The sequence below is a fragment of the Amblyraja radiata genome, chromosome 16 (assembly GCF_010909765.2).
Source record: "Amblyraja radiata isolate CabotCenter1 chromosome 16, sAmbRad1.1.pri, whole genome shotgun sequence".
Classification (NCBI taxonomy): domain Eukaryota; kingdom Metazoa; phylum Chordata; class Chondrichthyes; order Rajiformes; family Rajidae; genus Amblyraja; species Amblyraja radiata.
In genome coordinates this window covers 956,887-980,710 of record NC_045971.1, presented here as the reverse complement: position 1 = coordinate 980,710, position 23,824 = coordinate 956,887, and the positions used below count along the sequence as shown (strand labels likewise).

The 23,824-nt window shown below is 43.9% G+C and overlaps 1 protein-coding gene across 5 annotated transcripts in view; it reads left to right on the top strand.

Annotated features, from left to right (window-relative positions):
- smarce1 (SWI/SNF related, matrix associated, actin dependent regulator of chromatin, subfamily e, member 1) overlaps nt 1–20,899 on the top strand; it is a 53,583-nt gene extending 32,684 nt beyond the window's left edge. For 4 of the 5 annotated variants that reach the window (XM_033034846.1, XM_033034844.1, XM_033034842.1 and 1 more), the window contains 7 exons: nt 1,829–1,909; nt 2,618–2,749; nt 6,525–6,696; nt 9,522–9,694; nt 11,349–11,450; nt 14,614–14,815; nt 19,454–20,899. In XM_033034846.1, coding sequence (XP_032890737.1) covers nt 1,829–1,909; nt 2,618–2,749; nt 6,525–6,696; nt 9,522–9,694; nt 11,349–11,450; nt 14,614–14,815; nt 19,454–19,665 — 1,074 coding nt within the window. In that variant the 3' untranslated portion in view covers nt 19,666–20,899. The remainder of the gene's footprint in view (nt 1–1,828; nt 1,910–2,617; nt 2,750–6,524; nt 6,697–9,521; nt 9,695–11,348; nt 11,451–14,613; nt 14,816–19,453) is intronic. The other variant, XM_033034847.1, reaches the window with a different exon arrangement.
- The last annotated feature ends 2,925 nt before the right edge of the window (nt 20,900–23,824 follow it).

The following is a 23,824-nucleotide window of genomic DNA, read 5'->3' as shown; positions in this document are numbered from 1 at the left end:
GACTGGGAAAGGATTTAAATGTACAACCGAAAGAAAATGATGAGTTAACTAGGAAGCTATCATCACTGTCGGTGAAGCTTCTGTCCAGACCCTGATGCCATCCATAATAAACCAATAGCGGTCAGGGGTTTTATTTGTGTGAAGAGATATTCTGAGAGTTGAGCATTCCTTGCCACAAGGGAGAAAATAGCATTTATAGAGAAACTAGATATACAGGTGCACAACCTTTTATCCGAAAGCCTTGGGACCAGACACTTGTCAGATTTCGGAATTTTTCGGATTTCCGAATGGAAGATTTTTAGCGTAGATTAGGTAGGTAGTGCGGGCGGCTTGAAAAGTCTGGAGCAGCTGCCTCCTCCCCGGAGAATCATTGCATAAATGTTAGTCAGTTAGTTTGGAGGGATTTTATGTGGTGGGGGGGGGTGAAGGGGGAAACTTTAATTCTTAGTCCCCTACCTGGTCGGAAAGGCGGGGAGCGGGCAATGCCTTACCAGGTCGCCGTGTAGTAAGCTCCGGAGCGCTGTGGCCGCCGACTCCCAACATCGCGGAGCTGGGGCCGCGGGCTGCGGGCGGCGCCGGTTGGAGCTCCGACCCCGGCAACTCTACCCCTGGCTGCGCGGCGCTCCAAATCCAGCCCGCAGCCCCAGCTCCGCGATGTTGGGAGTCGGCGGCGTCGCAGCGCTGGGATACCAGCGGGGAGCGGGCAATGCCTTACCGGGTCGACGTGCGGTAAGCTCCGGAGCGCTGTGGCCGCCGACACACAACATCGCGGGGCTGGGGCTGCGGGCGTCCGGTCGCAGGCCGCGCTGGATTTGGAGCGCCGCGCAGCCAGGGGTAGAGTTGCCGGGGTCTGAGCTACAACCGGCGCCGCCCGCGGCCGGACGCCCGCAGCCCCAGCTGGGAGTCGGCGGCCACAGCGCTCCGGAGCTTACTGCACGGCGACTCGGTAAGGCATTGACCGCTCCCCGCCTCTCCGACCAGGTAGGGGACTAAGAATTAAAGTTTCCCCCCTCCCCCCCCCCCCCCCCCCCCCCTTCACATAAAAGCCCTCCAAACTAATTGACTAACATTTAAGCAATGATTTACAGATGTTTAAGTGTCTCCCCGGTCTCCGGGTAGGAGGCAGCCGCTACAGTAGTACAGACCTGGGTTGACCGTGGGTCGTTTCGGGTCAAGTTTGGCGCCAAACGCGAGCTTTGGTGTGCAGACGACATCCTGGGAAAAATGGCCGGTTTTCGGAGTTTTTCGGTTTCCGTAACTCCGGATAAAAGGTTGTGCACCTGTACTTGTAAGGAAGAAGAAAGTAAAACGATTTACCAATGTGGTGGGATGAGGGTGAGTTTTGAAGAGACGTCTGCTGAATGTATCCATTGGCATTGATCATATTTCCATCCAGACAATCTACACACTCAATGCCCACATACAGACCGATCATTTCTCACATATCTGAAGCTGCAATGTCCTGCGGTCATAAGTGACAGGAGTAGAATTAGGCCATTCGGCCCATCGACAACACCTTCTCGAGATGTTTTTATTTCTAACTGCCGGCATGACAACGAACTGTCTCAACTTTGCCACTCCGCTTACCTATTCTAACCTCGTTAGTTACTCCAGCATTTTGTTATATTTCTTCAGTTTAAACCAGCATCTGCAGGTCTTTCCACTAGTTATAGATGGATATGGGTGAGCGGGGGTTTGATTGGTAGGTGGGTGGACAAAAGCTGATGAAAAGGTGCCATTTTATTTCATGCTGTTTTATGACAGTTTGATGTCGATAGCTTTTATTTCTCCTAACGTGCAAGATAACAATGTTTATGTTTCCCTCCAGACATCGTCAGGCATCACTATTCCCAAGCCCCCGAAGCCTCCAGACAAGCCCTTGATGCCCTACATGCGCTACAGCAGAAAGGTATGGTAGCTGCAGCATTGTATCATGCTTGACCTGATTACACAAGCTAGCCGCCCGCTGGAGCGTGACTGTCGTACCAACTCCTTAGAATTGAGTTTCCAGCAAGGAGTGGGATTACTTTCTGGTCTGTGCCTGTCGTGGGTGTCCTGTGTTATGTGTGTAAACCTGTGAAGTCTTGCAATAGGTGGAGGCTGTAACACATTCCTAAAGGTAAATCCTCATCTGATTCTCATTAACCTGCCTGGCTGATCTCAAATCCAGTTTCCCATAGGGTGCAACTTTAATAAAGGCTGTGATTTACTTCATTCTATTGCCAATCTGTTTACTAGTAATTCACTGAGTTGAGTTACTGGCTCCTACTGTGAGCGGCTACATTTGCCCTCCTGGTATTCAGCCACCTTTTGCCATTTCATAGTGCCCGTGTTTGATTTCTGCTCCCTCACAATCTCAGATGTACTAACTCCTCCCAGTCACCTTCCACCCATGATCTCACCAAGAGCTTAATTTAAACTTTAAATATTTAAACAAAACTAATCTATGTGATTTGTTGTAGTAGTAATCACAGGACTCCCTCTCTGATGCCGAGTGGGTGCTGGCGGGCAGGCGGGCGGGTGGTGATGGTGCTAGACCCATAAACTGTCCGGTTGACAGTGTGATCATTCTATTACTGTGTTAGCTCTGTAAATAAGTCTTATTATTATGTTTTAGGTATGGGACCAGGTTAAGGCTTCCAATCCTGATCTGAAGCTGTGGGAAATAGGGAAAATCATTGGTGGAATGTGGCGGGATCTCACAGATGAGGAAAAGCAGGAATATCTGAATGACTATGAAGCAGAGAAGGTAAAAACTGCAGGAACAGGATTTTTTTCAGTAATCGAGTTCCAATGACCATAAAATATGTCCAACTGTTAGTGTCAAACAATGTAGGTGTGTTTCCCTTTTCCCTTTTTCATTGAGGATGGCATGTTTATTCTTGTTGGCTTAAAGAATATCAGCATTGAAACATTTTCTCACCTCGTAGTTACAGATCCAGGAGTGACCTTCACACTGTCACCAAGTCAGGTCCCACATTGTTGCCTATGGTGTCATTGCGGCCCAAGACATGAAGTTTTAAATCATCTCCTCTTCCTACAATAGGATCTGCTGAACAAAATGAAGAGTTCACTGTGTTGAACAGGCCATTTGAGTAAGGTTGCCTGGACTCTGCACGTGACAGGCACCAATGTTTTGTCCGGTGGAATCAAAATGAAGCTTGCAGCATTTCAGTTCACATGAGTTTGACCTTGCCCTCTCCATAGATTTCGGTGATTTCCCTCGTGAACAAGTTTTGTAAAAATGCAATACATTTTGTGCTGACCACATTGTTAGCATGTTGAGATAGATCACCACTTCCATTGTTATACTGATGATGAATCAAGAATTTAGCACCTGTGCTTGACTGACTGGTGTCTTGGACAGAGAGGAAAATTAATATTGTGAATGAATTATGCAAAAAAACATTAACCAAAAACTGCTGATACTGAAAATCTGAAATATAGATGGTGAGAGCAATTACCAGGTCAGAAGTGAGTGAGGATTCTGACAAAAGGGTCTTTGATCTGAAATGTTAATCCCTCCATTTCCCAAATTCTGCCTGACCTGCTGAGTCTCCAGCATCTTGCACATGAACAAGTCTTTGATTGTCCAGGACATTTTGTAGAGCATGAGTTCCATAACTTTCATGCTGATCTTTCAAACTCCCCAAACCCCAGATATTGATTGTAGGGTCTGAAAACCAAAGAGCAAAAGATGAATCATTTTATCACTTCCATTTCGAGAGCCAGAACATAAACTTTGGAATTTGCATCAGTTTGGCAACATTCCACCTGCAGTAATACCAAGACTTATTTGTTAATCCTCCGCCAGCCTCCTTACTTTGTCATTGATCTGCATGGTTAAAGAAGTGTGCTGTTTTGAACCTTCAGATGTGTGATGTCTCCCTGCATGATCAGGTAGTTTATCTAACGTTTAATTTTTGCCAAAGTTAGACACAAATTGCGAGAGTAACTCAGCGGGAGAAGCAGCATCGCCGGAGAGAAGGAATGGGTGACGTTTCTGGTTGACAATTACAGAATAGTTAGTCTAACATCGGTAATGGGGAAACTGCTAGAGTCAGTTATTAAAGATGGGATAGCAGCACATTTGGAAAGTGGTGAAATCATTGGACAAAGTCAGCATGGGTTTACGAAAGGTAAATCATGTCTGACGAATCTTATAGAATTTTTCGAGGATGTAACTAGTAGAGTGGATAGGGGAGAACCAGTGAATGTGTTATATCTGGACTTTCAGAAGGCTTTCGACAAGGTCCCACATAAGAGATTGGTATACAAAGTTAAAGCACACGGTATTGGGGGTTCAGTATTGATGTGGATAGAGAACTGGCTGGCAGACAGGAAGCAAAGAGTAGGATAAACGGGTCCTTTTCAGAATGGTAGGCAGTGACTAGTGGGGTACCGCAAGGCTCAGTGCTGGGACCCCAGCTATTTACAATATATATTAATGATTTGGACAAGGGAATTGAATGCAACATCTCCAAGTTTGTGGATGACTAAGCTGGGGGGCAGTGTTAGTGAGGAGGCTGCAAGGTGACTTGGATAGGCTGGGTGAGTAGGCAAATGCATGGCAGATGCAGTATAACGTGGATAAATGTGAGGTTATCCACTTTGGTGGCAAAAACAGGAAAGTAGACTATTATCTAAATGGCGGCCGATTAGGAATAGGGGAGATACAACGAGACCTGGGTGTCATGGTACACCAGTCATTGAAAGTAGGCATGTAGGTGCAGCAGGCAGTGAAGAAAGCGAATGGTATGTTAGCATTCATAGCAAAAGGATTTGAGTATAGGAGCAGAGAGGTTCTACTGCAGTTGTACAGGGTCTTGGTGAGACCACACCTGGAGTATTGCGTACAGTTTTGGTCTCCAAATCTGAGGAAGGACATTATTGCCATAGAGGGAGTGCAGAGAAGGTTCACCAGACTGATTCCTGGGATGTCAGGACTTTCATATGAAGAAAGACTGGATAGACTCAGCTTGTACTCGCTAGAGTTTAGGAGATTGAGGGGGGATCTTATAGAAACTTACAAAATTCTTAAGGGGTTGGACAGGCTAGATGCAGGAAGATTGTTCCCGATGTTGGGGAAGTCCAGGACAAGGGGTCACAGCTTAAGGATAGAGGGGAGATCCTTTTGGACCGAGATGAGAAAAACATTTTTCACACAGAGAGTGGTGAATCTCTGGAACTCTCTGCCACAGGTAGTTGAGGCCAGTTCATTGGCTATATTTAAGAGGGAGTTATATGTGGCCCTTGTGGCTAAAGGGATCGGGGGTATGGAGAGAAGGCAGGTACGGGATACTGAGTTGGATGATCAGCCATGATCATATTGAATGGCGGTGCACGCTCGAAGGGCCGAATGGCCTACTCCTGCACCTATTTTCTATGTTTCTATGACACCCTTCTTCAGACTAATCCGTCTGAAGAAGGGGCTCGACCTGAAACATCACCCATTCCTTCTTTCCAGAGATGCTGCCTGTCCCGCTGAGTTACTCCTGCATTTTGTGTATATCTTCAATTTTAAACCAGCATCTGCAGTTCTTTCCTACACATACCTGAATATTTTTGCCATTTGGGTAGATTTTAGAAAAGCAACTAATATAGATTGTCCCTGTGTCTGTAGTTAAAAATATGAAGTTAGGGTAGAGCAAACATGCTGAAATTGTGAATCCAAATGATCTCATGAAGCACAAGGTGCAAGTTTGCACACCTATGATTCCCCACAGCATTAATTTCAGTCAGGCTATCCCACAACTTATGGGGACAATTGGGAGAGTTGCTAATAACATTTGCTCACATTCTTATCTCTTCTCGATAGGTGATCTTACAGAGAAAACCATTGGGAATTGATTGCTACATTTTGGTCATTCCTACCTGTCAGTTGAGTTGAGTTTAGTTTATTGTCTCGTGTACCGAGGTACAGTGAAAAGCTAGCCAGACAGCAGAAAGACAATACATGATTACAATCGAGCCATTTACAGTGTACAGTTTCTTATAGAAACTTACAAAATTCTTAAGGGGTTGTACAGGCTAGATGCAGGAAGATTATTCCCGATGTTGGGGAAGTCCAGAACTAGGGGTCACAGTTTAAGGATAAGAGGGAAGTCTTTTAGGACCAAGATGAGAAAATCATTTTTTACACAGAGAGTGGTGAATCTGTGGAATTCTCTGCCACAGAAGGTAGTTGAGGCCAGTTCATTGGCTATATTTAAGAGGGAGTTAGATGTGGCCCTTGTGGCTAAAGGGATCAGGGGGTATGGAGAGAAAGGCAGGGATGGGATACTGAGTTGGATGATCAGCCATGATCATATCGAATGGCGGTGCAGGCTCGAAGGGCTGAATGGCCTACTCCTGCATCTATTTTCTATGTTTCTATGTATAGATACATGATAAGGGAATAACGTTTAGTGCAAGGTAAAGCCAGCAAAGTCTGATCGAGGATAGCCTGAGGATCACCAATGAGGTAGATAGTAGTTCAGCACTGCTCTCTGGTTGTGAGTGTCTTCTTGTATCACTACTTTTAGGTCGAATATAATGAAGCCATGAAAGCATACCACAGCTCTCCTGCATATCTTGCCTACATCAATGCAAAGAGCAGGGCAGAGGCAGCTCTTGAGGAGGAGAGTCGCCAGCGTCAGTCAAGGATAGAGAAGGGGGAACCTTACATGAGTATCCAACCAGCTGAGGACCCTGATGGTAAGTAGTGGCACAAACACAGCCCAGGTTTACTATAGACTGCACCTGGCGAGAGAGTTCACTTCACACATCTGAATTGTCTGTGTAAAATTAAAGCTTTCGGCTATTTTCACTTCTGGTAACACTATCATCCCTTCCCAAACTCTGAAACAATGCCAGATTACAGTGCAAAGGGTGCAGGAAGACTTCTTCACACTTGCCTTATTTCTCCAAGTAATCAGGAAGACAAAGGATAGAATGGCCTTTACTGCAAGAGCATTTTGATATAAAAGTCAGGAAGTATAACTAGTTATCTGTGAGTCCTCACCTGGAATATTGTGTTCATGAATCTGGTTTTCCTTCCTGAGGAAGGGTATACGGCACAGTAGGAGTGTTGTGAAGATTTACCAGATTGATTTTCACAACGGGGGAGAGGCTGTTGGGGGTGGGAGAAATTATCTTTGCGGACAGATTGACCCGAGTGAGTCGATGCACTCCTGCTCTTCATAGAAAGAGAGCTGTTCTTATTGAAACATGCAAAATTCTTCCAGGGTAGATGCAGAAAATGTGCTTCACTTGAGTGGGATGTCTGGAACCAGAGATTACAGTCACAGAATATGAGACTGACTGGGGATAGAGGTGAAGAAGGTATTTTGTCATCCAAACGTTGGCCAACGGGCCTGTGCAGACTCAGTCACTGAGTATAACGAGATATGGATTGAAAGAATATTGGATATAAGGGATCATGGCATATGAAAGTTGCACTGAAATAAAAGATCAGTCACAATCTTATTTGTTGGTTAAGTAGACATGGGGGGGGGGGGGGGCTAGATAACCGCTTATGGTTTTGTTCAACACGCTGCTCAGGCTTTTTCCTACTGTGTTGTCCACCATTCAGTGTCTGAATGTGAAAGCAGGTCAAGTATTTTTGCTTGTCATTAAGGAATATGCGTTGGTAATTTTGGGATATGCTTCATTAGTAAATTTGTCAAAGCAGTTGTCATTCTTCCTCAAGGCAATCCTGATCACATTGGAGGTAGTTGGGGCGTATGCTGTACAAGGATCTGTACAAGCCTCCACGTTTATATGTTTGTACATGTGCATACTGTGTAATCATGTTTGCTTGCTTGGTCTTTTCAAATTTGTAGATGGCAGTATAAATTGTAGTGACATGTTGGCAGCCACTCGTAATTGTTCATTAATTACCCCACCCTTTCCCATGGCTTGTCTCTTTTGATGTATGACCTCAATTAGATAGTTTCATGAATCGGTTTTCAGTCTATATTGCATCTGAAGAAGGGTGTCGACCCAAAACGTCACCCATTCCTTCTCTCCAGAGATGCTGCCTATCCCGCTGAGTTACTCCAGCATTTTGTGCCTATCTTCTGCATCTAAATTTTTGTATCAGATTGTCTTTACAAAGAAGCAAACTTTGATGACTGAAGTGGCATCAGACCTAGTGCAGATTGAGAACCAAAATTAGAAGTCTTGCAGTCATTCAACACCTTAAAGATGGTGCCAGATCATGGTCACTCTTTACCTGCTCGTCCCAAAAGAGGACCCAATCTCATCCAGTACCTTTACACTCTTCTAAATCTCTGTTCCAACTGTAAATGTGCCAGGATTTCTAGCTATACAAAGACCATTATATTCTGCACATGAGTACTCTTTACACTACCTGTGGTACTTGTGTATGGCTCAATTGTACTTGTATATAGTATGAGCTGACAATTGGACAGCTTTCCATTGTACCAGGGTACATTTGACAATAATAAACCAATATCAGAAGTAAAACCTACCCTACTTCCAGCCACGGTAAAAATCAGAGGTTTCCGTGACTACCTCCCTGCTTCTTTCTCTGCTTGCTGGTCAGATTCATTCTTTAACCAAAGTTTCTTACACTCAGATGGATGGCCACCTCTTCTTAAAGAAAAAGTACTACCCTCATAACTTTCAGCCTTGCCGATACAATGCTATGCTGTGCGCTGGTACTCAAGCTCTGAAACACTGCACTCAAAGCAGAGTCACCAACTGCAGATATGGTCATGCAGACCACAGGGACCCTCTCACAATTCCCACAGCCTGCAGGTCAAGCAGCACATGCTGGCCATGCTCTTCATTTGGAAAGAGGCCTCTTATAATGTAATTGGATCTATATCTCACACATGCTTGTGAATGTAAAAAGTGAAACTACCCACTGAATGTCACCACTGCCACATTGTTCAACTGAAGGCCAGAGTTAAGAGGTTCTCACTCACCCAACACCCTCAGATTCTGACACTGCTAAACTCCAAGGACGGCTGTGAGGGAAAATAAATCAGTTACCATTTGATATTTCCTCTTGATCTACAGGTAGTTAGTGGTGATATATGTTACAACATCATTTGTTCAGTGCAGATGTAAAGCAATATCTGCAATTGGTTCTGTCTTGTCAGCTGTGGTTTAATTATATGGACCACCTCCACACCCTATAGGTCATTGGGGTAGGGGTAGCAATAGTTCCTGGAAGGCGGGTGGGGGGGGTGGAGAGAAGCATGTGTGGCCCAGGAGTCAGGAACTTGGCGAGAAGGGAAACTAGTAAATTGCTTCATTGAAACTAGTCTTTTGCTGTAAAGTGGAAGGCTAAATCTTTATTCTGCAATTATCTTTTTTATTGGTGTATGACATGATGTAGTTATCTGACAGTTGATTGTATGCGTGTGGCTTTCTGTTAGCAGTAGAGTGCTTGAAGTTTAGTAAATATGAAAGACAGATAGTTAATGTGTGAGTCTGAACCAGTTATTGATTTATTGAGTTATTGATTTGTTTCTCTTCTTTGCATTTGCTGATTATCCCGACCGTCACAGATTATGATGATGGCTTCTCGATGAAACACGTCTCTGCGGCCCGCTTCCAGAGAAACCATCGCTTGATAAGTGAGATTCTGAGTGAGAGTGTGGTGCCGGATGTTCGTTCTGTGGTGACAACAGCACGGATGCAGGTTCTTAAACGGCAGGTGCAGTCCCTGATGGTTCACCAGGTGAGTAGTCACTCTAACTGGATTACCTGCTCCTTTACAATAGGAATTATTTTTCAATTTCCAGTTAATTAGAACTGCTCTGCCTCAGAGAGCGGTGGAGGCCGGTTCTCTGGATACTTTCAAGAGGGAGCTAGATAAGGCTCTTAAAGATAGTGGAGTCAGGGGATATGGGGAGAAGGCAGGAAAGGGGTACTGATTGGGGATAATCAGTCGTGATCACATTGAATGGCGGCGCTGGCTCGAAGGGCCGAATGGCCTACTCCTGCACCTATTGTCTAATATTAACACCAGTTGGCAACATCCACCAATAAAATTCTGATGTTAGTAGAAACTTGAAACAAAGTTTCTTTCTTGTGCTTTTTGCACAAAATCTTTTGCATTTATCTTGTTTATCAGGCCCTCATTCCATCTAGACTGTACCAGTCTAAATACTGACTCTTCATATCCCATCTAGACTGTACCAGTCCAAATACTGACCCTTCATATTCAAAGGCACTAAATCACCAAGTTGCCCACCATCAATATCCTGGGGTATTTTCTATTAGCCAGAAACTCAACTGGATCAGCCATGTTATTACTGTGGCTACGAGCAAGCCGAGACCTTTCCACTATGTGCAGGGCACATGGCAAATGGTGGAATACTCTCCACTTGCCCGCTAAGTACAACACCAACAACGCAAGAAGTTCAACATCATCTGAAGCAAAGTAGCCTCCTGGATTCACCCTAAATATTCCATTACATTACCACCACTGGATAATGGCTGCAGTGTGTCCAATGTACAAAATGTACTGCAATTAATCATTCAGGTTACATCAACAGCGCTGTCCAACCCTGACCTCTACCAGCGAGGACAAGGGAAGCTAATGCATGGGAACACCATCATCTGCAGGGTTCTCCCAGTTGAACAACATCATGACTTGAAAATATTTCAACATTCCTTCGTAGTCACTGGATGTAAATCCCAGCATTCCCTCTCCAACACAGTGGGAGCACCTTCACAGGAAGAACTGCAGTGAGGCAACAAGATGGCTCTGCATGACATTCTGTAGAGCACTTGGGGGAAGATGCATCAATGAACACATCTGAGAATGAATGAACAATCGCTTGTGGCCATTCTGAATGTATGCCGTGAACAGCATTGCCAGTACCATGAACTGGCTGTGACATTGCAGCTGAGCTTTTTTTTTTATAGCTCATTTGGTATATTGGTGAGAAACCCTCCAGTGAGTTCAGAAGGTAGAAATGATGTGGGAACTGTGGTTGAACACCATCTGTCCAGCGAGTGTCTCTGGATTCCGTGTCCCTCACCTACCATCAATATTCATGCACAACCCACATTAGTACTTTATTTCAATGCTGCACCTGATTATATTTTTTATAACCACTAAGGCATGTGACCAACCCAGGGAGCCTCTTCCCATCGTGCCTCCCCTCGATCATAACTGGGATTTATAATTTAGTGGGTGTGTATGGCTGTGTGCTTCAACCAATCTTGTGCTGGTCCTCATGTTTCCAACAATTTAAGGTTCAACTTTAGCTTGACTATTGTAGAATCATTGATAGTCGTATTTAAGCAGTGCAAAACCAGAGGAATGCTGCCCAGTATTCTATGCAACCCATAAATAATGAATGTTTGCATCTGCTTCTCTTCAGCGCAAGTTGGAAGCGGAGCTGCTTCAGATTGAGGATCGCCACCAAGACAAGAAACGGAAATTTCTTGAAACTACACAGCTGTTTAATAGTGAGCTGAAACAGGTAAGAATAATCCAGTGGTTTGCAGGTGCATTGTTCTCATAGACTCATAGAGTCATACAGTGTAGAAATGGGCCCTTTGGCCCAACTTGCCAACACATCGGCCCACACTAGTCACACCTGCCTGCGTTTGGCCCTAAACCTGTCCTATCCATGTACCTGTCTAAATGTTTCTTAAACATTGCAGTAGTCCCTGCCTCAACTTGCGCTGCCTCTGGCAGCTCATTCCATACACCCAACATTGAAAAAATAATATTGCTGATTTGGATGTGGGTCAGGAACTATAATTTTTTTGCATTTAAAGGGTTGAGTCAGCACTTTCTATTGTGAGTTGCTGAATATATCACTAAATGCAGCTCTGTTTTTTTTCATGATGCTTCTCAGTGGCACACTACCTTGGCTGATTGTTTATCTGGGGCTGATAGTATAGTCAAGAGTGTTTTATTGTCATATGTCCCGGATGGGACAATGAAATTCTTACTTGCTGCAGCACAACAGAATATGTGAATATGTAAACATTGTATATAACGGGGGAAGAGAAAAAAGTTCAATAAATAACAAATATAGTCTTTTGCAGTTCAGAGCTCAGAGCTTATTTGTCGTTGTGTTTAATAGCCTGATGGCTGTAGGGTAGAAGCTGTTCCTGAACCTGGACATTACAGTTTTCTGGCTCCTGTATCTTCTTCCTGATGGCAATGGTGAAAAGGGTGTGTTGCCATGATGGTGTGGGTCTTTGATGATATTAACCATATAACCATATATCAATTACAGCACGGAAACAGGCCATCTCGACCCTTCTAGTCTGTCCCAAACACGTATTCTCCCCTAGTCCCATATACCTGCGCTCAGACCATAACCCTCCATTCCTTTCCCGTCCATATAACTATCCAATTTATTTTTAAATGATAAAAACGAACCTGCCTCCACCACCTTCACCGGAAGCTCATTCCACACAGCCACCACTCTCTGAGTAAAGAAGTTCCCCCCTCATGTTACCCCTAAACTTAATTCTCAAGTCATGTCCCCTTGTTTGAATCTTCCCTACTTGGCTGATTGGCTGCCTTTTTAAGCCATCGATTGCAATAGATCCCTTTGATGGTGGGGAGGTCAAAGCCGGTGATGGACTGGGCAGTGGTCACAACTTTTTGTTGTCTTTTCCGCTCCTGGACGTTCAAGTTGCCAAACCAGACCACAATGCAACCAGCCAGAATAGCCCAATGAAGTGAATTAAGGCAGCGACAGATAGGTTCTTGATTAGTACGGGTGTCATGAGTTATGGGGAGAAGGCAGGAGAATGGGGTTGGGAGAGAGAGATAGATCAGCCATGACTGAATGGCCGAATGGTAGACTGGCCTAATTCTACTCCGATGACTTCTGAACTTATGATGTGCAAAGTGGTTTAGAGTAGGAATTCTCAAATGAGTGTGGGAATTTGTTGACAGCATTCCAGGTGTTGTGTAGACTACCAGTATACACAAGTAATATAAGGCTTTTATATTGAGTAAACCAAGCCAAATCTACCTTTTTTTTTTGTGCAAACATTAGCAATTGCAAAAATATGGAAAATATGGTTTATCCTTTGGAAGAGTCAAAAAATTGCAGTGGGAAATTGATGGGGCGAAGAATTGGCTAAACAGCAGCACATAGAATTCAATACCAAGGAGTATGAGGTGACATTTAAAGCTCAGTTCTTGGAAGGGAAGGGGAATTTAGGACAATATTTGTGGAATATAATATGGTAAAGAAGGATCGATTAAGTCTAACATGGCAGGGCATTCGAGTTGATAAAGCTTTTAAAAATCTGAAATTTCTGAATTTTATTAGAAAATATAGTAATGAGGTATTGATAAATCTAATTGAAATTGAATAAGACACTGTTTAGACTATTGGATACAGTATTGAGTTTCATGTTGTAAGAGAGGGCGTGAATCTGGATAGGTAACAGAAAGACAATACCTCCTGTGAAGAGGATTCGATTTCAAGAAAGGCCCTCAAGCTTGTAATATCAATGATCTCAGTGAACACTGTAAATCTGCAACGTCACCTCGACTGGTCTTTGGCCTAATGTGCCACTTGATGCAGTTAATATGAAATGCTCCAGCTTTGAGCTTGTACTTTCCTGTTTCCCTTATCTTTCCATTGGCCATATTTCTCCTTTTGTCTTTGACTCTCTGAGTTCTGCAATTCATTCCTAGGCGGTGCTGTCTCGAAGGGCCGAATGGCCTACTCCATCACCTATTGTCTATTGCTACATCACAGCTGGTGCTCTCTTGGTTGCCCTTTCAAATGTACTTATAAAACTTATGGGCAGAGTAGCGGCAAAGTTGCTGCCTTACTGCGCTTGCAGCACCGCAGACCCGGGTTCGATCCCGACTGCAGGTGCTGTCTGTTTGGAGTTCATACGTTCTTCCCGTGACTGCATAGGTTTTCTCCGAGATCTTCAGTTTTCTCCACACTGCAAAGACGTACAGGCATGGAGGTAAATTGGATTGGTAAATGTAAAAACTGGCCCTAGTGTGTGTAGGACAGTGTTAATATGTGGAGATTGCTGGTCGGCGCAGAATCGGTGGTCTGATGGGCTTGTTTCCACGCTGTATCTCTAAAACTAAACTAAAAACAATATTTTGCTCAACTATCCCATTTGTTCCTTTATGTATGAAGAGAATATTGATTTTTCTAACTTCATGTAACCCTTGGATCCCCTCTCTCTCTCCGTCCCTCCCCCACCCGTCATCTTGTTGAGTCTCATTGTCTGTAACTCGTTTTCACCCGGCCCACAGCTAACAATGGCCTCTTCCCATTATCGTCATTACTTTATTGCATATCTTTCATTCATTTGTTCTTTATCTCTCTATATCTCTCATTTCCCTTTCCCCTAGCTCTCAGTATGAAGAAGGGTCTCGACCCAAAACGTCACCTATTGCTTTTCCCCAGAGATGCTGTCTGACCTGCTGAGTTACTCCAGCTTTTTGTGTATATCTTCCATGTTTTTTCCTTTGCCTGGCTCTGCCCAGTGATGTTTGCCAACTCTACTGAGGTTTTTGGGAGTTTACAGCATTAAAGGCATCAGGTTATGGGGGAATAGTTACGCATTTAGTGTTAGCTTGCATGCTAGGTTAAGGTCCTGCAGCTTTTTATTGGTCTCCCCTCTCCTTCCCTTGCGTAGTTATGCAATCTGAAGGTGGAAGTTGACATGGAGAAAATCGCGGCTGAAATTGCGCAGACCGAAGAACAGGCCCGCAAGCGGCAGGAGGAGAGGGAGAAGGAGGCCGAGCATGTAGACCAACGCCAGAGCAACACTCCTGAAGAGCCCCCCAGTGGCAGTGAGGCTGAAGAGTCCAAAGTGGAGGAACCCCCAATGGACATAGGTAACGGTTGCTGCACGTAATAATCATTTATTCTTTGTGTTCATTCTCGTGATGCAAGTTCACCAGCATTTATTCCCCTCTGTTCCTATGTGATAGCAGCAGAATTAGGCCATTTGGCCCATCCAGTCTACTCCGCCATTCAATCATGGCTGATCCATCTCCATTCTCCTGCCTTCTCCCCGTAATCCCTAGACACCCTGTTGATTTTATCAGCCTGAGAATTCCTGTAGTGGATGAACTCCCACAATGTTACTGGGAACAGAAATGTCAGGATTTTCATTGATTTGTGCCTCGTATCCTTGTATTGGGAGGTCATTATCCGCAGGCTACAGAGTTTCTGCACTACTCTTGGAGTACGCTCTTTAGATGGCTCTCTCGTTCCCAGTTCTGATAAAGAGTTATCAGCCTGAACCAGTAACTCTGCTTCTTTTTCAACGATGCCCTGACCTGATGTTTTTATTTCTGATTTCTAACATCCATTTTATAAAATATTTTCATCTGTTAAAGTTTCTTGGATGATGTAATGAGTAGGTAGACAAAAGTGCTGGAGAAACTCAGCGGGTGCAGCAGCATCTATGGAGCGAAGGAAATAGGCAACGTTTCGGGCCAAAACCCTTCTTCAGTATATGTAATGAGTAGAGTGGGCAAAGAAGCAGACTCGACCCTGGTCTTGGCTCCTCTTCTCTCCACATCTATCTTCCCCTCCTTTTCTCTCCAAATGCCCTCTCGTCCTCTATCCCATTTCCTTCTCTGCACTGCCCCCCATCAGCCCCCAAATCCTGCTCTTCTAGGACACTCCATTCCCCTCATTGCTCCTTCTTCTCTGGTTGAAGTGCATAAAGAATAGAGCTGGGTCGGGTCATATGGCTCCTCGAGCCTATTCCTCATTCAATTTGATCATGGCTGATGTAGTGTCAGCACCAGCTCCACCTTTCTGCCGGTCCCGTGTGACCCTTGACTTCGAAACTGACAACATTCTGTCGCTCTTTGCCTTGAATGTGTTCAATGATTCGATCTCCATAGCTCTATCGTACAGGGAATTCTAAGCATTCAAAAGAAATTCCTCCTCACCTTCATCTTCAGTGGTAACCCCCTTACTTGAGATTCTTCCCCCACACTTCCCATTGTAGATTCCTCTACAAGGGAAAATAACCTCTTGATTTCTAGCCTAAGCCCCTCAGAATCAGGAATATTTCAATGAAATCAACAAAAGCTTTTCACTGTACCTCGGGACACGTGACAATAATAAACTAAACTAAATCTTATTTTTCTCAATGTTGGTTAGTTGAGCAGGCTTTACTCTATCACGTGACTGTACTGGTATATCTCTCAATGACCTGAATCTCTTACTCTTGTAAAAAGTGTGTGGCATCTTTCAAAAGTCATTTGCGAATCAAAATAGATTGGCTTGCTACACACTACTCATTATAAAGCTGGTTTCCAGGCCTGTTATGCTGCTGTAAGTAAGAATTTTATTGTTCGTTGGTCGATGCATATGACAATTAAACTCTCTTGTCTTACATAGAAACATAGAAAATAGGTGCAGGAGTAGGCCATTCGGCCCTTCGAGCCAGCACCGCCATTCAATATGATCATGGCTGATCATCCAACTCAGTATCCCGTACCTGCCTTCTCTCCATACCCGCTGATCCCTTTAGCCACAAGGGCTACATCTAACTCCCTCTTAAATCCAGCCAATGAACTGGCCTCAACTACCTTCTGTGGCAGGGAATTCCACAGATTCACCACTCTCTGTGTGAAAAATTCTTGAACTCGAATTTATCATAATTTCCCATTTGTAAAATCATGGTGAGCACGCTGAAATGTGCTAATGTTCAAACAGCCAGCCACTGTTTCATTGATCAGGATTGCTACTGCTGCTTCTTCTTGCGTAAGGCGTGCACAGCCTAATGTTGTAGGGCAACTTGTTCTATTTGATCTTATTTGATTGTGCACGCCGGGTTGATTGCATTCGTCGAAACAGGGCTGACCACTTGAAGGTTGCAATCTCCCACCTCAGGATTGCTGCATTTCCCACTGGCAGGTGACAACCGATTGCCGAGAATCTCCTTTCATGCTTTCTGTCTGTGATGCAGGACGGTAGACGGGTGGGGTGGGGTGGTTATCCCCTCTTGCCTACCATGGCCCCACCACCTCATTTCCCCCCACACTTCAACTGACTTACCTCCCCTCCCCACTCTTTATTCTCCTATTACCCAGTACACATTCGTTAGACAGTTTATCACATTCGTGGATAGGTCATAGTGACTGAGTGAGGTGAGCAGTGTTTTCGAAGGAATCCACCCATTATCCAACTAAATCTGTGATCCACCACATCCCATGCCTGCGGAACCACTGCTTCATCCTATTCCAAACTATTACTCATTTTTGAGTTTAAGAAACTCAGCAACAGTTTCCTAAACACAAGATGTGTTCTACGATCTTTATCCTGCAGATGCATCTCTGTCCGGTTCTATTTCGGGGTGGAATGAGCTGGGCTAGGCTGCAGATATCTTTACTCCCAGGTTGTGGTATGCAGGTTATGCTTTCTGAAGCAGTGATGGGTGTGTTTGAGTTTGCGTGACTTCTGTTGATAAATGTTCAGCTATTTGCTGCTGGCAATCTCACTTCAGCTTGAAAAATGTTTTGTTTTTTTCTGTGTTCCATTTCTCTTGAATGCCTTGGAAAGAATTTAAATACTCTGTGTCCTTTGAATGATTCTCAGAAACATTGAGAGTAAAATCCACTTAGATAGGACCTGTTCTACAGGCTTGTTCTTGTCAGCTCCAGACTGCACAATGTTTCAACAACTCCCCTGGATTAATTTTGGTTCAAACATTTGTTGAGTACAAATATTCCCCATGCAGAACACTCCTAAGTGTTTAAAACTGGAAATGAGAACATGTATAAACGAACATAAGAGAAATGTACTCAAGAAACAAAGTCACTGCAATTCAATAGATATTAAGGATGTCAACTGAATTAATTGAACGTTGAATTTTGTAAAAGTTGGAACTGTTAAATTGAGTTTTAACGTGAATTGCAAATTTAATTTGGAGTTGGTGTAGCAATACAATGCTGCATCTGTACACAATGACAACTGATATAGGTGGAGGTGACCTCGACACAAGGAACTGATATGCAGGTGCTGATTTACAAAAAAAGACAGTGTGCTGAAGTGACTCAGCGGGACAGGCAGCGTCTCTGGAGAACATGGATAGGTGATGTTTCAGATCGGGACCTTTCAGAATGATTGTGGTGGGGGTGGAGAAAGCTGGAAGAGAGGAGGGGCAGGACAAAGCCTCGTGGATCCAGGTGGGGGGGGGGGGGGGGTTGAGAGGCATATGCTTGGACAAAGGCCAGAGAAGAAAAGACAAAAGATGTGAGATAAAGAAAGAGGAGGTGAGAAATGTAAAGCAGAGGAGATCCGTTTAGCTTGTGTAGGAAGGAATTGCTGATGCTGCTTTACACAGATGATAGACACACAAAACGCTGGAATAACAGTTGGGCAGGCAGCTTCCCTGGAGAGAAGGATGGGCGACATTTCGGGTCTGAAAAAAGGTCTCCAGCATTTACTCCTGCTTCCTCCAGAATGTTGTGTCTATCTTTAGTTTAGCTTGTTGAATTGGAAATATTTTGTTGACTTGGCCAGTGGTACTCACTAGAGTTTAGAAGAACAAGGGCAAATCTCATTCAAATGTGCTGGAATTGGTAGGCTGTAAAAAAGATGATTTCCAGACCCAGAGATCACAGTCCCAGGATAATGGTGAGATAAAGTTAAGAACCAGAGGACATAGGTTTAAGGTGTGGGGGGAAAGATTTAATCGGAAACTGGTGGGTGCATGGAACGAGTTGCCGGAGGAGGTAGTTGAGGCAGGTAGTATCGCAACGTTTAAGAAACATTTGGATAGGACACGTTTGGAAGGATATGGGCCAAACGTAGGCAGGTGGGACTTGTGTAAATGGGACATGTTGGTCGGTGTGTGTAAGTTGGGTCAAAGGGCCTGTCTCTACACTGTATGACTCCTTTAACACTGAGATCTGGAAAATGTCTTCACTCAGAGGGTAGTAACCCTGTGGAATTCCCTTGCACTGAAGTTATGGGGGCCGAGTCTCCGAATATATTTAAGAAAGATAGATGACTAGGCACAAAAAGGCATGAAGAAGTATGGGAGAGAGCAGCAATATAATATTGAGAGAGAGAATGGATCAGCTGTTTGTGCACAATGAATGATGCAACAGACCCAAATGCCAAGTTGCCCAATGCTCTTCCTATTTTCCTACTTTTCTATGGGAGTGGAGTAATAAACAAAGGAAGTTCAATAACGACTGCCTTTAATAGAAGATCTAAAGCCAGACAGAGGGCAGCCTGCTCTCCTTCCAGGATTTACACCACTTGTGGCACGGAAATTGTAGGACACAAACGTCCAACCACTTTTACACTGATTGAGGACAGAGTGAACTGTGCTCAGTGATAACAAACTTGTTCTCAGTTCAGAAGGTTGTGGTTGCAATTTGTTTGGTGTATTACTAACCTGGTGGCAACAGATGCTGATAAAGATAGAAAAATAGTGGCTTGGGTTTTCCCTGTGTTTGACTGCTGGTCATTGTGACTAAACCCGGCAACCTCCTTTACAGATGAACCACGCAACGACGAAACATCAGAGACCCAACAGAGTAGTGAAGAGAGCACGGCAACTCCAGAGGACAAAGAGGGGTGTCCGGACACGACAGACAGCAGTGTGGAGCAGGGAGCGAGCGAGAGCACCTCTGGCACAGAGAGCAATAGTGCAATGGCTGAGGAAAGCCTACCAGAGCCCCCACTGGAGAGCGAAGAAAAGAAAGAATGACTTCAACAGATACAAACTTTTCATTCCAGTTAGTTGTAATACTTTATTAGAATCATCCTTTTTAAAAATTCTATCTGTTTATGTTAGAAGGATTTTGTTTTTACACATGTAATGCCAGCACAATGGATTCCTTCTGCACAACCATTAATGCCATTTCCCTTTTGAGATTGTGGTTCAATGTGGTATGTACGTTACAAAAGGGTGGATGGAAATGACCAGAAACCTACAAGTACTGTATGCTATGTTTAGACCAGGGTGCTTGTCTTTGGATCCATACAAAGGAATATTTATTTTCCTCTTAAATAACGCATATTTGAATCACACTTACAAATGCATCAACTGAACGGTCAGCTTTCATAATTAGTTTTCTGTGATCTCCATGTATTTCTACTGTGTTTTTAAATTTCCAAAGGTCCAAGGCATAGTTTTTCCAGTCAGACTTCCCGCAACCCACACGATTCACTGTGAACCACAGGTTTGCCACTTCCTTGAGATCTTATCCTGTTACCACTGTACAGATACAGATTACATTCTGGCACTGCATATCTCCCTGGAATTGGTTTTGTGGCTATTGGGCCAGCACTCGTGTCCCTGAGGTGGCTGGAAGTTCACCCATCACATGAGTCTGGTCAGTGCTTTGTTGTTGAATTCCTCTTGAGCCATGTACCCTGTAATACATTAAACTGGCCGTGAGAGTTATTGAACTAGTCAGGTTACTCGTATACAGCTGCAGGTTCCTGACTCCACTGCTGCTGAAGGACAAATTAATTTCACAAATGTCATAATGTAAACAGAAAATATTGCTAGCCCTCAGAATGTCAGGCAGCACCTGCGGAGAGTAAAGAGCCACGTTTAACCTGATAATCTTTCGTCAATATTAAATCTGAAATCTGTTTCTCTCATCAGAGGTGCTGCCTGCCAGCAGTTTCTGTTTTTATTTCATATTTTAAGAATCCACAGTATTTTGCTTTTTAATAATGTCACAAGATAGTTATAACCGTGGAGCTGCTTAATGGTGCCGCATGAAATTGCTTTGCCAAGACCTTCCCTGCCAAGGGCCAGCGTTGGGATTGAGCTTTCGTTGTGCCCCAGGAAGATGGGACATTCAAGCAGGGATCACCGCACAGGATGCTTTGCTCCAATTGCCACCACTCTGTGTCTTGTACTGTGGCACACTGCATTACATTTTTTTTTTTAAACTTCCTCACCATAATAAAAGCGAAGCTGAATATAATTGCTGTGGTGTGTGTTTTGTCATCCAGCCTTTAGTCAAGATGTGTATAATTCTGAGCTAGTCATTCATCTGTTGAGATGAAAATAACATGTTTGCATTGATGATACTTCTCACATCCTCACGTTGTCCAGAAAACAATTGTGGACAGTTATTACTCTGATCTTTCTTGATGGCACATGTTGTAAAAGTCTAGACTTTATAGGACTTTGGTTAGGCAGCAGTTGAGTGTTGTGTTCAGTTCTGGTCACCCCATTGTAGGAAGGATGTGCAGGCTTTGTAGGGTACAGAAGGGGTTTGCCAGACTGCTGTCGGGAATGGGGGGGTATTAGCTATGAGGAGAGGTTGGAAAAACTTGGTTTGTTTTCTTTGGAGAATCGAAGGCTGAGGGGAGACCTGATGGAATTTTATAAAATGATGAGTGGCATAGATAGGGTAGACAGTCAGAACCTTTTACCCGGGATCGAGCAGTCAAAGACTAGAGGATGAGAGGTTCAACGTTTAAAGTTGTTGTGCAGTGTTTGTTTTTAACGTAGAGTGGTGGATGCCTGGAATGTGCTGTCAGGGGTGTTGGCAGAGGCAGATGCAATAGTGGTGTTTAAGAGCCTCTTAGATATATAATCATAATCAAAATGTATTAGCCAAGTATGTTTGGCAACACATGAGGAATTTGGTTTGCCATACAGTCATATCAAAAAAGCAACAAGATACGCAGCTGCATAAAAATGTAACATAAACATCCACTACAGCAGCTGCTCCTCATTCCCCACTGTGATGGAAGGGAATAACGTCTTTCCTCGTTTCCTCCCGCAGTCGGGGGAGTCGAACCTTCCGCAGCCGGCGATCAAGCTCCCGCCTCGGGACGGTCGAAACTCCTGCGTCTTGAAGTTCCCGTAATCGGTCCCTAATCAGGGAGCGCGAGCTTCTCGATGTTAAAGTCCACAGCTCCCGCATGTTGCAGCACCAAAGGCCGACCCCTGGCAAAGGGATCGCCTGCTCCAAGATGTTAAAGTCCGCAGGCTCCGTGGTTTTGGAGCTCTAGAAGTCCCAAACAAGAGACCGCCAACTCCACCATGTTCGGCCGCAGTGCAGACGGAGATACAACACGGAAAAGTCGCATCCCCATAGAGGAAAGAGATTTTAAAAAGTTTCCCCCACAAATACAAACACTAAAGATAAGCTGAAACATACATTTTATAACAAACTAAAAACACAAAGAATGAAAAATATGTGTCGTGTATTTTGGGTACTTGGAACTGACTCAAAAGAACTCTCAGATACAGGAGTAAACTAACCAGCTTCTTTATTGCAGGACGCCACCATGAGTCTCCCCTCGCGCATGCGTCCCCTCGCACAAGACATAACATATGCTAATTACATTATATACATTACACTGCTCCCCCTTTAGCTTGGAGGCGAATAACACCATTTCTACTACATTAAATATAATTGATTAACACACAGTTGCAAAATTATATTATTACAGTCATCTGACATTACATCCTCATAACTGTAAACTGTATCTAAACTTAGCACTTATAATGGTTCATTCCACTCATCTTTCTAATCACTCTAGCTCTACCTGTATCCCTGCCTCTTCTCTTTTTAAATATCCTAATCTAATTTGCAGATTTCTTCCTGTTCTTGATATTCTGCTAAAGTTAACATTTCCTCTGTTTCTGTTCCTTATTTGTAGGTGGGATCTGACACATGACTGCAGGTTTTCGTTTTTCAGTCGCTCTCTGTTGCTCAATTTCCTGGCGCTACGTATTTATCTGCTCTTGTTGTATAATGACATTCTGCAATGCATCAACATTTGTCCATTGCTCAGTGAAGCAAGCTCCATGCTGGACTATACTGAAGTGTCCTAATCGCAATCGGTCCTGCATACTTTTGTCTCGACCGACAAGCCTCTCTTCTTTAGACTTTTCTGTTAACAGCTTTTTGCTCATCATCACACATTTATTTAACCGTTCTTTGCAACGTTTAAGCCTTTTCTGCTGTTCGTCTATTTGTCTTCTTAAATCACCTTTCTGGTTATTCATCAAGCAGTAGGACCTATACTGTCCTTGCCATACAACAGTGGCTTTGATTTGCGCTCTGTATATTTCTCTTACTACATAAGCACGGTAGTGATACTGCACTACAACTGCTGTATAAATCAGTTTGAGGAAGTCTTTCCTATATCGTTTAAACCTTTTGTATCGTTTCAGCCTTTCCTGTTGTGCATCTATTTGTCTCATTAGGTCTTTCCTATACCAACTCATACGGAGTACTGACTGCACTTTTACAGTAGCTCTCTTTTGCTTAACCCTCTGCCTAACCACCATATTCTTGTAGGCAGTTTGAATGGTAATAGTTGCATCCCTCTGACTGATATTGCACAAACTGGGAATGCCCTTTTTTGCATGCTTTGTACCATCTCTGGATCGAAATGACTGCTTGTCGCATAGCTCTGTACCGTACCCTTAATCGGTAGCACGGTATGCAGCTTGCAGAGTGACTACAGCCGCCTTTTGCATCAAGAAATGCTTTCTTGTAATGCACATTCTTATGAATGACTCAATACAGCGTGCTGCCTTGGTTTTCTCTACCAATACTCTGGCTTTGATCCCGCGGTATAAGGCCTGAATACACACCACTGCTTCCCTCAAACTCTTATACTGTCTCACTTGGACATCTCTTATCTGGCATGCTCTGTATCGTTGCTGTACCGCAATGGCAGACCAGCGTAGTTTTTTAAACACTGACGCTGTTTATACATCTGATAATAAGTCTGTATGACCTTGACAGATTCATGCATGCCCCGCAGTTGCCTTCGAACAAGCATGCTGCCTGAAGCAGTACAACGCTTCTGCGTACCTTCATGTAAGTTTTGCGATCACTTTCCATTTGAAGGTGTGCCCTATAATGGGTTTGTACTATTAT